This window comes from Diceros bicornis, chromosome 19 (assembly GCF_020826845.1).
Source record: "Diceros bicornis minor isolate mBicDic1 chromosome 19, mDicBic1.mat.cur, whole genome shotgun sequence".
Classification (NCBI taxonomy): domain Eukaryota; kingdom Metazoa; phylum Chordata; class Mammalia; order Perissodactyla; family Rhinocerotidae; genus Diceros; species Diceros bicornis.
Genome location: NC_080758.1, coordinates 26,324,398 through 26,341,410, shown reverse-complemented (window position 1 = coordinate 26,341,410; position 17,013 = coordinate 26,324,398). Strand labels below are relative to the sequence as shown.

General features: G+C 50.1%; 1 protein-coding gene across 2 annotated transcripts in view; it reads right to left on the bottom strand.

Moving 5' to 3' along the window:
* Nucleotides 1-730: 730 nt before the first annotated feature.
* Nucleotides 731-17,013, bottom strand: part of SNTA1 (syntrophin alpha 1) — a 47,498-nt gene continuing 31,215 nt past the window's right edge. For both annotated transcript variants that reach the window (XM_058562916.1, XM_058562915.1), the window contains exons 3-8: nt 7,877-8,081; nt 4,866-5,073; nt 4,586-4,716; nt 2,376-2,572; nt 1,445-1,632; nt 731-1,360 (exon numbers count right to left, since the gene is read on the bottom strand). In XM_058562916.1, the coding sequence (XP_058418899.1) occupies nt 1,268-1,360; nt 1,445-1,632; nt 2,376-2,572; nt 4,586-4,716; nt 4,866-5,073; nt 7,877-8,081 (1,022 nt within the window). In that variant the 3' untranslated portion in view covers nt 731-1,267. The remainder of the gene's footprint in view (nt 1,361-1,444; nt 1,633-2,375; nt 2,573-4,585; nt 4,717-4,865; nt 5,074-7,876; nt 8,082-17,013) is intronic.

The following is a 17,013-nucleotide window of genomic DNA, read 5'->3' as shown; positions in this document are numbered from 1 at the left end:
TACAGCTTCCAAAGAATGTTCCATGAAGCACGCTCCAAGTGGTCTCCCTTCTGCAGGAAAGGGGCCTTAGGCTGTCTATGATGCACAAATTCTCAGAGATTCCTCTCCTCAAGAGGTGGAGCCTAATTCCCCTCCCCTTGAGTGTGGGCTGGGCTTAGTGACTCACTTCTGATGAACAGAATAAAGCAGAAGTGACAATATGTGACATCCAAGACTGGATCATAAGAGACATTGTGGATTCCTCTTGGCTCTCTCTTCTGTGTCACGCACTCTGGGGGAAGCCGGCTGCCTTGTCATGAGCATACTCAAGCAGCCCTACGGTTAGGCCCAGGTGGTGAAGAACTGGGGCTTCCTGCCAGCAGCCATGAGTGAGCAACACTGGAAACAGATCCTCCAGCCCCAGTCAAGCCTTCAGATGAGCACAGCCCTAGCCGACATCCTGATTGCAACCTCATGAAAGACCCTGAGACGAGAACAACTCAGCTCAGCCCCTCTCAAATTCCTAATCCACAGAACTTGAAAGATGATAAATGTTGGTTTTTTAAGCTGCTAAATTTGGGGGTAATTTGTTGTGCAATAATAGATCATCAATAAATCCTCCTTTGGGCCCTGTGGTTAAAGGCCTGCTCTTCTCCAGGGAAAGGGGCCCCCATCCTGGGTCTGGTCCCTCTTGGGACTACTGGGCTACCACAGGACCCAAGCACCAAGGCACAACCCACAGACACGGGGCCAGGCTGCCTACATGCTCACAGGCTGTTTATTTACCCAAGAGTAAGGAGGAGAGAGGATGAAAAGGAAAACCAGATGCCCCAAGGTGGGGAGCTGAGGGGCAAAGGGAACAGAAAGGCTCCTCCTCTTTCTCTTGCCTCAGACCCCAGGGAGCTCCAGCGTCAGATGGGGCCTCTGGTGGTGGCTTAGGGGCCTCTCGCAGGCCCGGCAGTTGTTGGCTGGGGTCAAGATCCCCACAGGGGCAGGTCCCAGGCTCGGAATGGCTCTGTGTACACAAAATATCTCTCTGTGAAAGGCACTGGTGGGGGGTGTGGGGGGCAGCAGAGAGGCTACCTCGTCACAAGCAGGATCCACTGTGTGCTGAGTCTGGGTCCCGGTTCCCAAGATTATCCCAGCTTCCCTCAGGGGCTGGGTCTCTGCATCTTTGTTCCTTTCCTCTCCCTTCCCTCAGCGCAGCAGTGAGCAGGTAGTCAACGGAGGGCCAGGTCACGCCATGTTGTGGACACGCCCTCTTCAGGGCTAATGCATCCGGAGGCCTCTAGGCCAAGAGCCCCAGGCGGGTGACTTTGGCGGAGAGGAAGGAGTGGATGATGAAGACCATGGTTTTGGGGCACGAATGCAGGTCCAGCTGCTGTGGGGTGGATGGAGAGAAGGGTCAGGAGCCCCGTCCAGCCTGGCCTCCAGGCGAGCATAGGCCCCGGCCCCCTCCACTCACAATTTCTCCTTCAGCGCCCCCGAAGTCCAGGAAAAGAAGACTGGCACCATCGTCTGAGGACATCTGCAGCTTCTCGAAGGGCTGTCGAAGCAGCACAGCTCGGGCTGCACCTGGCTCAGCAGCCCACAGTGTGAAGCCCTTGTCGATGTGCACCGAGAGGCTGCAGGGACGGCCATTCCACGTGCAGGCTGCAGGGAGGGCACGTGGGCACAGGGAGGGGGCGTGGGCATGGGCATGGGCACAGCCGGCACCTCAGAGACCTCAAGCCCCACCTCCAACCCCCACTGGCAGCTCCAGAAGTGGGGCTTGAATACCACCAGGGATGGGAGGCTCACTGTCTGTTATGCCATCTGTACATCCACCCTGCACAGAGTCACTCCCACCCTAAAAAACAGAAAGATGGGCCCACAAAGAACCTACACCCCACTTCTAGGCCCACTTCCAGCAGCACCAAAAGTGGAAAAGGGGAGCTTAAACTCTGCCATGGACAGGTGGCCGACTCCCTGTAGAGGCATCAGCAAACCCACCAAGCACGGCTTTTGGAGATCTTAGAGACCTGTAGAATTGCCCACTTAAATGTGAATTTCAGATAAACAATGGATAATTTGAACATACTAATACTAAAAAAGTATTTTTTGTTTATCTGAAATTCAAATTTAAGTGGGTGTCTTGAATTTTTTCTGGCCACCCTATCCCAAGAGCCACCTCTCACCAGCAGAATCACAAAGCCAGAGCAAGAAAACCCAAGGAAAAGAGTCTCCCTCCCTACCTACCTTCCAGGACACCTGCACATCCAAACCAGAGGGCCCTCGGAGACCCCAAACCCAACTTTCTATCCCCCTCCTAAAGCATCCTCAAGAAGGAAGCTTGAATGCCCCTGGGGATTAGAGGCCCATTATCGGAGAGGCACTCCCAGATCCACCCAGCCCACCTGTAGACACCTCCTGCACACCCTCAGCGGCCCGATGACAGCCGTCCACCAGCTGGCGGGTCCAGGCAGCCAGCTCCTGTGGTGACTCCACGCTGAACAGGTGAGTGTCCACACCATGGCGTGTGCCCGTGCGCAGGGCAAAGGAGAGCTCTGCATCGTAAGGCACCGAGCCCTTGGAGGGGCCTGAATGCACCAGCCTGGGGGTGGGGGGGCAGAGGGCTAAGCATGAGGCCTCAGGCAACAGGGAAATAGGTCTGGGCCAAGAGAGGAGTAACCTGGGTAGGGACTCTGTGACTCCTTCACCACCTAATGGGGGGAGACAGGCGCTGATGGACTCACAGGAGACCATCTCCTGCCACCCTCCCCCTTGCTCCCTTGGCTCCAGCCATACTGGTGTCTTCAAACACACCAAGCACACTCCTGCCTCAGTACCTTTGCACATGCTGTTCCCTCTGCCAAGTACACTCTTCCCTGATTATCTGCATTGCTCATTCTCTCACTTCCTTCAGATCTCTGCTCAAATGTCATCTCCTCTGAGAGGCCTTTCCTGACCTCCCTGTCTAAAACAGCACACCTGTCACTCACTAGCCTGACTTTTCATCATGGTACCAGAAATTATACTTATTTTTTATTTGTTTCAGTTGGTTTTTGATTGTCTTTTTCACTAGAATATCATCTAGGGTACAAATTTTTGTCTAATTTGTTCACCACTATATTTCCAGCAACTAAAACAACTGGCATACAGTAGGTGCTCAATAAACCCTTGTGGCCTGAATTAATGAGTCACTGGATTAGGTGGGCAATCCATGACCTGCTTACCCTTAGTAGCCAGCAGGCTCCTGACACATGGGCCAGAGCCCAGCCTGGAGTGAGGAGACATGAGCCACAAGGGCCTAGACCCTGCAGCTTGACTCCCACCTGCTGTGTAACCTTGAGCAGCTCACTGCTCCTCTCTGGGCAGCAGACCTCCGAGATCTGGCCCTTAGCTCTCTTTGCTCCTCACTCCACACACTCTCTCTTGTAGCCTCAGTTCCCCCTTGGAGCTGCTGCTGATACCCAGTCCCCTACTTTCCAGCCCTGAGCTACAGACACATAGTCCCCAAGCTTCTCAGCCAAGCTCCCTATCTGTCCCCCACACACTGAACCCAACTCAGCATCTTGCTGTGGCCTCCTCCCACCCCTAGTCCCACTGCCTGCCCAGACACAAGCTCCAAACCTCCCGTTCATCCGCTCATCCGGGACACCTCCCTCACCCTCCCCATCTGGCAAATTCTAAACCCAGCTAATTTTACCACCCATGTGTTTTCCAATGCAAATGTGGCCTTTCTCCTCCATCTGCTGCCTCCACCCACCTCCCCCTCCCCAGCCACCACCACCTCTCCTGCCTGACTGCAGCAGCCTCCCAGCTTCCATCCTGCCTCCTCTGGGGCATTTTCCACGTGGCAGCCACCAGGATTCTTTTAAAACACTTTTTCTTTTAAAAAGTTCTTCTGTAAACCCAAGTCACCTCCCTCCCAGGCTAAAACCCTTGCACTCTGTCACAACTCTTAAGATAAAGGTAGTGTTCCTTCACCAGGCAACAGAAGCTCCACAAGATCAGGCCCTGCCCACTCCCTGTGTCATTACTCCCCACTTTCTGCATAGACTCTGCATGCTGGTCACAGCACTCTCACCGCTCCAGGAACATGCCATAGCCCTTCACGCCTCTGTACCCTGGACCGCGTTATTCTCTATGTGAGATGTTCCTCCACCCTTGCTCAAACAGCAAACTGCTACTCATCTGACACAGGTCAGCTCAAACATCTCCTCCTGCCTGAAGCCTTCCCCCACCAAGCCAGGCAGAGTTAAGTGGCTCCTACAACTCTGCATTGTGAAGGCTGTTCCTCGGTCTGTCTCCCCAACCAGACTGGGTGCTCTCTGAAGGCAGACTGTTGGGGTCAGCTCTCTGTCCCCGGAACCATGAAGCACCAGGTCGAGCAGAGTAGGTGTCAATGAAGGAGTGACTGGTGGGACCTCACATCCTTCTGTTCCAAGCCTTCATTTTACAGATGAGGAAACCGAGGCCCAGACAGGGTAGAGATTTGTTTTAGGCCACCTGGGGCATAACTCAGGGCAGAATGGGGCTGGAGTCTCCAGCTTCTGAAGCCTATCTAGAGTATCTCCCCCCCAAGCTCTGGGTGAGACACACACCCTTGCCTACCCACGGATACCTGGTGGCGATGAGTGGGGCAGTCCGGGCTGGACGGCTCAGGGCCTCACGGGTCTGGGGGAGAGAGCAGTAGAGGAGGAGCTCCTTTTCGGTCAGCAGGGCCAGGGTGGGTGCTGTGCCCCCACTGGGCAGCTGTAGAGGGCAAGACACCAGTGAGGAGGACTGGGGAGGAGAGAGGTCAGGGAGCCAGAGTGGGGTGAGACAGTGAGGGCCGATGGGAATGGGGTCAGCTCCAGAGGAGGGGATGAGAAGGAAGGACAAGCCCCAGGCCCAGCAGGCACCTGCTCAGTCAGCCAGCCCATCTGCTTGATGTCCTGGTCCCCAGCTGTGCCGGTAGCTGCCAGCAGCGCCTGCAGCTCGTCCTTGACTCGGGGCATCAGCGCACTGATCTGGGCTTGGATGGCACTTGCCCACGACCTCGCGCTAGCCTCATCCTTGGCCCTCAGGAAGAGGGTGTCTTGGCCATCTGCCGAACAGATCTCCAGATACCTGTAAGCACAGATGGGGTGGAGGAGAGGGCCTAGCCACTGGACTGCCTTTGCCCAACCCTGAAATCTGGCCCAAGAAACCCTATCTACCACTAAACAGAAGATATCACGAGGGGTGTCCATGAAAGAATCAGGAGCGACATACAGCTGGGGCTCCAACCACAGCTGTTGGGGTCTCCTGGGGTCTGGGGATAAGAGACACATACTCACACAGGCATATACACACACACTCAAATACGTGTGATGGGGGCCAAAATTATCACTGTGTGAGGATTCACGATCTTGCCCTTTTCTCCTGGTTTCTAAGGAGAAGAATTGGCTTGCTGGGCCAACCCCCAGGTTCTCCTTTGTAGCACACAACCAAAGTAATGTACTAATTAAGGGGAAAAACCACAGAGACTGAAGAGGCTTGATAGGCCAAGTCGGTCTCCATAAAAAGAGCTGGAGGAATGAAGCAGGCAGAAGGGAGGGAGACAAAAAGCCATCTGGACAAGCGCGGGGAAAGGGTTTCAGGGAGGTACAAAGAGGAGTAGTGACAGGGAGAGCATTTTAAAAGGTCTTGTGGGGTATTAAAGATTCATTCCCCTTTGGCATTTCTGTAACAGATGAAGTGGGGTAGAAACTGGACGATGGCTCACATGACACCCACCCCAACCGCCTTCGCCTTTGCCTTCCTCTACTACAGAGCCAGAAAGCAAAATACACGAGTCCTCAGCCTCCCTTGCAGCTAGGGCTGGCCATGTGACGTTTATTTCTCTTCTCCTTGTGACTTGGTTTGACAAACAAAATGTGGCAGAAGTGACATTCTGGCATTTTCAAGCCACCATGAAATCCAACTACCCGGAAAGCAACTACACTGAGAGGAAGAACAAGCTAGCCACGTTAAAGGCCATATGGAAAGAGGAACGCTTAGCCAGCCCCTAGCTGTTCCTACCACCCCAGCTGACACGTGGGTGAAGCAGCCATCTTGGACTTCCAGCACCAGCAGGTATTACATAGAGCAGAAGAACTGGCTGGCTGAGCCAGCCCAGGTTATAGAATTGTGAGAAATAATCAACTGCTAACTTCTAAGCCACTAAATTTTAGGATGGTTTGCTATGCAATAGAACAATACACCAAGAGAAAAGTTCCTTTGCCTTTTGCCTTCTTCCTGTCTAGAATATGGACACAATGCTTCCAATGGTATAGCCACCATCCTGCCTCCAAGAAACAGAAAATCTACAACAAAGATGGGAGAGGAAGAAGCTGGAAGCCTGATTCCTTGAGGGCATCCTTGAGCAGCTATAGCACCTAAACAGCTGACACCTGGCCTTCTTTTTAAACACGTGGGAAAATAAACCCCTTATTTATTTAAGCCTCTGCTTGTTGGGGTTTCTTATACTTGCAGCCCAATGTAATCCTAACACTAAGTAAAAGTTTGAAATATTTTTCATTATATTTTGGACTATGTCCCTTTGACCGGGATATTGTGCTAATATGGAACCCAAGTTCCCCAGTTATATTCCCAGTTTATTTCTCCTCTCCTTGACCTTGAATACAACCCCAGTTATAGTCAAGTTACACATGTATGCACACATGTGTGCACACATGCATACATGTATGCACACACATACATGCATATACACATACAAATATTAACATAAACACATATGCACAAATCTACACCCAAACCCATGGAAATGTTCACATAAACACTTGCATTTACATGCCATCAACCTGTGCACACACATAGAAGCATGTACACCCACACTTTGAGTGATGTCTGAGATCAGGCTGGGAACCATAGTTAACCTAAGATCCTCAGGAAGACTCTCTAAGGAGTCTCAGGAAGGATTAATACCACCTCTCTTCACTCAACACAAAAGGCCCCTTCAGTGGAGCACCTGTAAGTGACCTGTGAATCACCAGTTCTGGACTCAGGGGAGCAGGGTGGGAGTGGGGCATCAAGCAGGGCCAGGAGATTTGGACGCTGGACATTAATCAGCCATCCAGCCAATGTTGGGCATTTGCCTGGCATTGAACCTAGGCTGTAACCTGGACCCACAGCACAAGCCTTTTATGCCCATGCCGTTTATACACCGCCCCCAGTACTGACATCCCACTTGATCAATATATGCTCCATTCAATCACCACCATCACTCAGGCACCTGCAGCTTCTAAAGCAGAGAGGGCTACCTGGAATGAGGCAAGTTCCATCCCTTCCTGGTTGTGTGATCTTGGGCAGGTTACTTCCTTTCTCTGTCCTCATCTATAAAATGGGGGTGAAATAATAGGACTTTGCTCATAGGGTCGTTGTGAGAGTTAAGTAAAATTGTGCACGGTAAACACTCAATAATGTTGGCTGGTATCAATCTTATCATCAATGAACTGTTAAGGGCTGCTCAGATGTGAGGGATGGTAACCTTCCATGGCATTGACAGGAATGTTACCAGACATCTCAGAACCTCAGCAGAGTTGGAAGAAACTTGAGAAGTTCACTGAGTCCAACAACCTTGTATCACAACGGGGAATCTAGGGTAGTGAGGAACAGGGACTAGCTCAAGGAGAACCAGGACTGGAATCCAGGGCTCCTCCACAGACCAGGTTCCTCCTCAGATGTGAACTGCCCAGAGGAAGAAGAGAGAAGCAAAGCACACCATCATCCCCATAACTTCACCCTTGCATCCATTCGACAAACACATCTGAAGCACCTACTATGTTCAGGCATTACACTTGTCGCTTACAACACAGGAGTATCTTTCCTTTGGCCCCCCCACCTAACACCAGGGCGTGTCTCTCTGAGTTGCCTCCTACCCCAGGCTTACCTGGGCTCCGGGTCAGTGGGGGTGCACCTCCTCGAGACATACGCCATCTTCAAGGACACGTGTTTGGCATCGCTGAGGTCCCGGGGTTGGGGGCCAGGGGAGGAAGGCTGCCGCTGAAGGGGTGAGGCAGGAGGCGAGTCCCAGCCAACCGAGGTCCCGCCGGCAGAGTTCTTGAAATATGGTGAGACCTCCTTCATGTACTTGACTGGTCAGGGGACAGGTCAGCAGTTACCACTGACATGGGCTCCCATGAAGCACACATCACAGTTGTCACTAATTCATTAAGAGTTTAATTTATGTCCAATATCACTATCCTCCTCTATGCTAAAGTCTCTGACAGGGCAATGTGGTAGAAAATACTGGATGCATGCCAACACCCATTCTCTCACTTTTCCCCGGGTTTCTCTCACTAGACACATGGCCACCCAGAAGAAAGACTACATTTCCCATCCTCCTTTGCAGCTAGGTATGGCCATGTAACTAAGTTCTAACTAGGTAAGTAGAAGTGTTTAGACCTTTGGGATGGCTGCTTAGAGGGAACGGACAACGGCTGCAGCATGGCAGCAAAAGAGCACTGAGATGGGAGTCAGCAGATGTGACTACTCTGCCACTGTCCCATTGTTAGCCCCATCTCCTCAGTCTTCTCATCTGCAAAAAGGAGGGCTTGAATGAGACAGCCGTGTGGCAGAAGCTGCTAATTATCCTCCAATACAGTGATAGCCTCCCAGCTTAAGACTTCATTTTCCAGGCTCCCTTGCAGCTATAAGTGTCCATGTGACCAAGTCTGGCCAATAGGATGAGAGCAGAAGGGATGTATGCAGCTACCAAGTTCCGCCCATCAAAGAAAGGGGCATACCCTTCCTTTCTCCCTCTTTTCCCCTGAGAGGGTTGAGTTGCCCAGAACACAGACCGGTGGGGCACCATCTTGACCATGAGGACGTGAGCCACACTGTAAGGAACGCTGAGCAACAAAACAGAAATAAATGGATGCTGACACTTTGGAGATGCCATGTCAGACTTAGACCGTTACTTAAGAAAGCAAGGAGCAGGGCCAGCCCAGTGGCGTAGTGGTTAAATTCGTGCGCTCCACTTCAGCGGCCCGGGGTTTGTAGGTTCGGATCCTGGGTGTGGACCTATGCACCACTCGTCAAGCCATGCTGTGGCAGCATCCAGTATACAAAATAGAGGAAGATGGGCACAGATGTTAGCTCAGAGCTAATCTTCCTCAGCAAAAAGAGGAGGATTGGCAATGGATGTTAGCTCAGAGCCAGTCTTCCTCACAAAAAAGAAAAACAAAAAAAAAGCAAGGAGCTTCTATTATATTTAAGCCACAATATTTTATGGATTTCTTATTATAGCATCATAGCTTGTATCCTAACCAATATAGGTAACTAGGGGCCCTCTTAGCTCTGACTAATCATTACTAAGTGAGTATAGTAGACATCTTCTTGAATAGCATTGTCTAACGGAACTTTCTGAGATTATGTAAATATCCTACATATACACTGTTCAATACAGTAGCCACTAGCCACACGTGGCTATGGAGCACTTGATTTTTTTTTTAGGTTTTTTTTTTTTTTGTGAGGAAGATCAGCCCTGAGCTAACATCCATGCCAATCTTCCTCTTTTTTGCTGAGGAAGACTGGCCTTGAGCTAACATCCGTGCCCATCTTCCTCCATTTTATGTGGGACGCCGCCACAGCATGGCCTGACAAGCGGTGCATGGGTGTGAGCCTGGGATCCGAACCTGGGCCGCCAGCAGCAGAGCGCACACACTTAACCGCTATGCCATAGGGCTGGCTCCATACTGAGCACTTGAAATGTGGCTAATACAAATGAGGAACTTAATTTTTAATTTTTATTTAATTTTATTTAATTTTATTTAATTTAAAACTAAATTCATATAGTCACATGGAGCTCACAGTGAGCACATTGGACAGCAGAGTTCTAGAATAACAGCCCAGACCTACTTCCCTGCCCAACTGACCTATAAAGTCATGTTCTGATATGTGATCCTGCCTTCCTGGCATGCTAGCTAGACTGGGGGTAAACATCTGACCCACACTAGGCTACCCAAATTGAGACTTGGAGACTCTAGACTAGGGGTGTGAACAAACTTGAACACTACGAAGGAAACCACCATCTGCTATGGGAACAGAGAAAAGGAAAAAGCTACCTGTAGAGAGATAAGATTATTGGAGATACATGTTGAGAGATAGAGGGAAGGCCGCCAGGCACCTGCTAATATTCCAGTTTCTAATACTTGTCCTTTAGAAAGTCGGACTGCCATCTCAACAGAAATTATGATATTTACAACCAACAGAGTCTTGATTGGGGTCTAGATCCCATGTCTTTCTAGAAAAGGAAGATCTCACTAACAATGGTAGCTAGAAGCGCAAGGCAACATGATAACAGGTTTGATGCGGGAAGAGCTTGGTGGGAGTACAGAGATTCAGAGACAAGTCAGTTTTCTTGAGCACCTATTATGTGCCAGGTATTGGAGCGGCCCTAGGACTGGGATGGTAAACATATGACACTTGTGCTACCACTTCTTTATCCCTGTTCATGGTAGACATCATTAATCAATCACAGTGTTCTATGGCAGCCATTATCAAGCAATTAAGGCTAATTGGTAATAAAACATTTTGGTCATTCTTGCTATATCAATAGATGAGTTTGGCTGCAAATAATAGAATGTATGATAATAGTGCCTTAAGCAATACAGATATTTATGATTTTACACAACAAGAAGTCTAGAGGAAGGCAATTTCGGGACTGGTTCAGTGGCTCAATGACACTAGATTCAGAGTAGGCCTCTCTGCCACTCTCTTGGTCTTCCCCTCATGACCACAAGATGGCTGCCACAGCTCAAGCCAATCATTCCTTACATGACAAAACCCAAAGCAGCAAGAGAGGAGACAACAGAAAAAGGGTTGTCTCCTCACACCTCCCTCTTATCAGAGAGGTAAACATTTCCATGAAGTCTCATATCTCATTGGCCTGACAGGCCTGCATGCCCACTTCTACTACAGTCATTAGTAACAGGGAATAGTCACGGGTTAGACCAATCACAAGTCAGCCTCTGGGGCTGAGCATATTTCTTCCCAGTAAAAGCAGGCTTTTGTTAGCAAGGAAGGAGGGGAAATGGTTGGCAGTCAGGCAACCAACAGTGTCTGCCACATCTGCCCTGGCATCTGGACTGTTCCCAATTCTGATGAACAGTCTCCCAGTCTCCTCATCTCTAAAATGAGCTACTAGGAAAACTGTGCGTACATCGAGGTGGTCAAAAGACTTGGCCAAGCACTGGTCTCTCTTCCCGCAGCCAGGCTGTCCCCTCTGCTGCCCTATTGAAGGGTGCCTATGCCTGCTAGCCCTTGAGCCTCCTTTCCTCTCCCCTCAGCCACTCCTGCCCCCATGGCCACCTGGCTTGCTAGCCATCTGACATTTGCAGTCAAAGTCCAGCCAGCAGTCCCTGACTGTGAGTGGATGGCCAGGAAGGGGTGAGGAAGCAGTTCCTGGCACAGCTCCCTGGAAGATCCAGATAAGAAGCTATTTCTGTCACAGGAGACTGCCCCTGAGGCTCAGATAGGATCCAAGGCAAACAGGGTGAAAGTGAGAGGGAGTTACAAACCCTACTGGAGTTGGAAGAGAAGTTATGTTGAAAACAAGGGCAGGTTTTATTGTTTTGTTGTTGTTGTTGTTGTTGTTGTTGAGGAAGATTAGGCCTGAGCTAACATCCGATGCCAATCCTCCTCTTTTTTTTTTGCTGCAGAAGATCGGCCCTGGGCTACCTTCCATGCGCATCTTCCTCTACTTTATATGGGACGCCACCACACCATGGCTTGACAAGCGGTGCATCGGTGCACACCCAGGATCCGAACCTGGGAACCCCAGGCTGACAAAGCGGAGTACATGCACTTGACTGCTATGCCACCGGGGCAGCCCCCAATCTTTCTCTTTTTGCTTGAGGAAGATTTGCCCTGAGCTAACGTCTATGCCAATATTCCTCCATTTTGTATGTGGGACGCCGCCACAGCACGACGGACGAGAGGTGTAGGTCCATACCCGGGATCCGAACCCGCGAACTCGGGCCACCGAAGTGGAGCGCGCCAAACTTAACCACTACACCACGGGGCAGGTTTTTTTGAAAGAACTAAGCCTAGGCCCGAAGTTTGGGAACCAGAACTAAAATGCCTCATCCTCCTCATTACAGCAATGACTTACCCCACGACTGACTATTGAAGTATGTCTCAAGGGGCAATGGAGGTGAGACCAATCACAGTCTACCTGACAGCCAAACCATTTCTTCCCTTTCTCCTTGCAAACAGAACCCCGAGCTCTACAGGCTTGCCTTCTTCCCAGCCCAGGGGGAGGATCTTGATTGGTCAAAGCTAATCACAATCATTCCATCCCTCTTGCTTGTGATTGGTTTAGAAAGGGGCAGATGACACAATTCTGACCAATGAGATGGGAGAGAAAGTATAATCCCTTCCCTTCCCCTCCTCCAGCGTTTAGAAGTTGCTGAGAGAGGAGTTGATCCTAGAGCAATGATAGTCACTTTTTGACCACAAGGGTTGGGGACCACACATTGAGGATGGTGAGGCCCTAAATTAATCTACCCTAGAGCCATGCTGCCTCAAGGTATTCCAGAATAAAACACATTTTCTTCAATGCTTAAACCTCTTTGAATGGGGTTCTTGTTACTTGTAGATAAAAGCATCCTGACTAACACAGCCGCCCTGTGGTGCAACTGCTCCATCTCCCTGCTATGACTGGCCATCCTCTCCCCTACTCCCCATGCCCTGGCTCCCCTGCCCCCTTCTCTCAACTTCAAGACTCTCCAGGACCTGGGCCATGCCTGCCTCTCTGGCTTCACCTCCTGCCACATCCCTAACACCATCCTCTAGTCCAGTCACACTCCTCAGAGCTCTCAGGAGCTGTATGAGCTTCCAAACTTGCACACCTTTGAAAACGCAGTTCCCTCTGCACAGAATGCTCTTAGCACATGGTTTGGAGACAGGCACTCTTGGATTTAAATTCCAGCTCCAGCACTGTCTGCCTAGCTGTGTGACCATGAACAAGGTAATTCACCTCTCTGGGCCACAATCTGCTAGTCAATAAAAGAGGAATAACAATGTCTACCTTAGAGAGATGTTAGAGTTAAATGAGATGATGTAAAACATGTGACACATGTTAAGGACTTAAGAAATGTGAGTTTCTTATCTATCAGCCTCCCCTGCCCGCACTTCTTTTTTTTTTTTCCCCCCAAAGGCCCAGAATAGTCCTGTATTTTTTTATGTATTTATTTTTCATAGTTGCACATTCTTCTAGTTGCTGTATATGGGATGCAGCCTCAGCATGGCCGGAGAAGCGGTGCGTCAATGCGCATCCGGGATCCGAACCCAGGCCGCCAGTAGCGGAGCGCGCGCATTTAACTGCTAAGCCACGGGGCCGGCCCTGCCCGCACTTCTTAAAACTCTGTTGTGATTTTGTGTGTTAGGGCTCTCTCTCCCACCAAAATGGGAGTTCCTAGAGGACAGAAACTGGGCTTGATTTGAACCCAGAGTCAGTGTTCCATGAATGGAGAAATAAATGCCAGGGCAGGACAGGTTCATTCAGCAGGAATGAGAAGGTGCCCCAGCCCAGGAGGTCCGGGGTCAGCTCAGACATCACCCCTTTAGGAAGCGTCCCCAGATGCCCCATCTGGATCCATCACACGCGTCACTTCTGCAGTCCCCTGGACCCCACTCCCCTACATGTCTGTGTGAAGGTCTGTGTCCCTCACCAGACTGGGAGCACTGTGAGGGAAGGGGCCTTGTCTGACTCATTTCTGTGTCCCCCAAATCCAGCAGAGATCTCCTATGCTATGCGTTCAGTAAATGAACATCTGTCAACTTTGCAGCCAGAGAAACCGCTAGAGCCCCTGCTCACCAAGGACATCTCTGAACTGAGTCCTCCTCCTTTCCCACAGGAACACACTATAAATGGACAGCACACCAGCTGGTGCCCGAAATGGGGCCTGGATTTCACAAACCAATCAGCCTGTCCCAGCATGGGGGTGGGATCCTGGGGGCCCCGGAGGGTGGCCATAAATAGCCCAGCTCTGGGGCCTCCTCCCCACTCTGATTTCTGCCTGAGTCACCCGACCAGGCAGGGCGGGGCAGCCCAAAGGCGGTGGCCTGGAGAGCTGAGGGCACGACCACGGCCCTGTGGCCAGCATTCTTGAGACTCCAAAGATAGGCCCAGCTGGTGTCCACACCCTCCGCAGCCAAGCCCCTGGCCCAGGAGTCTGCTAAAGCAGTGACACGTGGGCCTTTCCTCCTCAGGGGAGCTGAGACAGACACAAACATAGGACACCCTGCCCTTCCAGAGGCCCCAATTCCCAGGGACTTCCAGCTCTGCCAAGGAGAGAAGCCAGGACGCGGCCCTGGCCCCAGGGAGCCAGGAATAGATTCCACCAGAAACACAAGGAACAGAGACAGTGCAGGCCAATTCGCCTGGCCCAGTACAACTGGGAGGGAACATACGTATTGCAGAGAGAAAGGGATACATCTGTTTTGGCTCAACGTGGTATCCTCAGGACTTATCCCAGTGCTCAATAAATGTTTGTGACTCAATGTCCTGGATCGGAGTCTTGGCTGAAGCCTGTCCTCTCAGCTCAAGCTGTTCCTTGTCTGTTCAGTGGGTGGTCATTTACTTGCCTCTGCCTGAAATTACATGATCTACCCATTTGTTTACTAGCCTAGGGCCTCTCTCCTCCAACCAAAATATCAGTTCCGTAAGGGCAGGGACCTGTTTTCTTGTTCACTAGGGTATCCCCGGCATCTAGAATAGTACCTGACATATACCAGGTAATCAGCAAGTAAGAAATTTGTTAAATGAATGAATATTGACAGGCCTGGGGCTTCTCAGCCTGGAAAGAGAACACTGAATGTGGGCTCTGGAGTGAGGCAGGCTTGGGTTTAACTTCCTTGCTCTGTGACCTTGGACAAGTGACTTGACTTCTGTGAACCTCGACTTCTTCATCTTTACAATGGGAGTAAAATATATCTACTTCCCAGGGAATTGAGATTCAATACTTGTAAAACACTTTGCCCTGTCTAGCATAGAATAAGTCTTCTTATACCATATAGTCACGCGCCGCTTAACGACGTTTAGGTCAACAACGGACCGCGTGTACAATGGTAGTGCCATAAGATTAGCACCATATAGCCTAGGTATGTAGTAGGCTACACCATCTGGGTATGTGTAAGTACACTCTATGATGTTCACACAATGATGAAATTGCCTGACGACACATTTCTCAGAACGTATCCCCGTTGTTAAGCGACACATGACTATAGTAGTGTGGTTATTATTTGTGCTGCAGTTCTTATCATGATAGTATAAGGGGATGGGCACAAGATGTGGCGACAGACAGGCAAAGATTTCAGTCCAGGTCCTGTCACTTGCCATCTAGACTTGGCGAGTCCCAAAGTGTCTCTGAGCTTCAGTTTCCTTGCCTATGGACCGGGCACTGATATGCCAGCTCTCTGAGTAAGGCATTGTGAGGATTCAAGTCCAGGCTGGCCACCTGCCCACTCAGGATGGTGTGGAGAGGACATGAGATTCCAACGGGCTCTGGAAATGATGACCTTTAAGGTCCTGCTGGTCCAGCAAGGCTGGACTATATATAGTTCCCAGCCCCTGGCACGCCCTGTGGCAGGTCTGACCAACAGGGCTGCCACACTCGGGGGCATAAAATCTCACCTTACTACGTCCTTGTGCAGTATGGGGGGTGCCAGCTATCAAGATCCTAAAGGCACGTGAACCCTTTGACCTAACAACACCCCTTACAGGAACTCCGCTGCAGATAAATGCTCACAGGTGCACGTAGGGGACACAGCTTCATTGTCTATGGTGCAAGAGGCTGGGAACAACTTGAGCGTCCGTGAACAGGGGCTGCTAAATATAGGCCTGAGCTCCCTGAATGGCAGACCAGTCAGTCTTGTTCATGACTATATCCCCAGCGCCTACATCAAGTCCTGGCACAGAGCAGAGGCTCAGGAAATATTTGTTAAATGAATGCACAAATCCCAATAATGGGATATTATGCAACCAAGAAAAAGAATTAGACGGAGCTACATGTGCTGAGTTGGAAATATATCCTCAACTTGTTAAATGAGAAAAACAAATATGGAAACTTTCTGGAAGCGTGTCAAAATATCAATAGTGCTTACGTTTATAAGAAGATAATTACTGTGCACTCTCCTGGGGTTTTTTATAAGTGTTTTTACATTTTTTAAAATCTAGTTTATTTTTCAAAAATATACCACCACATTCCAAAACATCTTAGCCAGATTTCAGATAAGGCCCTCGTCAACTCAGGAAGCCTAGACTCAGGGTTCTAGGCTCTTAGTATTGGGAGAAAGAAGCACTTACTGAGTGCCTACAATATACCAAGCACCAAACTCAACCCTCACAAACACACCTTCACCTAACTGCACCAATTCAATGAGATGGAGCCATGCCCTTATTTAACAGGTGAATAAATTGAATAAACTGACGGGCCGGCCCCGTGGCTTAGCGGTTAAGCGCTCGCGCTCCGCTGCTGGCGGCCCAGGTTCGGATCCCGGGCGCGCACCGACACACCACTTCTCCGGCTATGCTAAGGCCGCGTCCCACATACAGCAACTAGAAGGATGTGTAGCTGTGACATACAACTATCTACTGGGGCTTTGGGGGGAAAAAAATAAATAAATAAAATCTTAAAAAAAAAAATTGAATAAACTGAGCCTCACAGGGGTGACACGCCTTGCAGTACAGTATAAATTTTTCAAGAACATGGGTTTTGACATCTGATGATCTGACCTCAAATTCTATCGCTGCCACTGTGTGACCTTGGGCAAGTAGCTTCACCTCTCTGAGTGTCAGTGTTCTCATGGGTAGAATGGGATGAATGATATACCTAATTCACAGGGGTGGTTTTGAGGATTCAGTGAGATAACCTATGGAAGGCACTTAGCACAGTTCCTAGCACATCATAGGTGCTCAATAAACAGCAAACTTACGATCACTATTATTATCATCATTACCATTATTATTTCATCCACCACCATCAGCAGCCAGGATCGCACAGTGAATCAAGGCCAGAACCT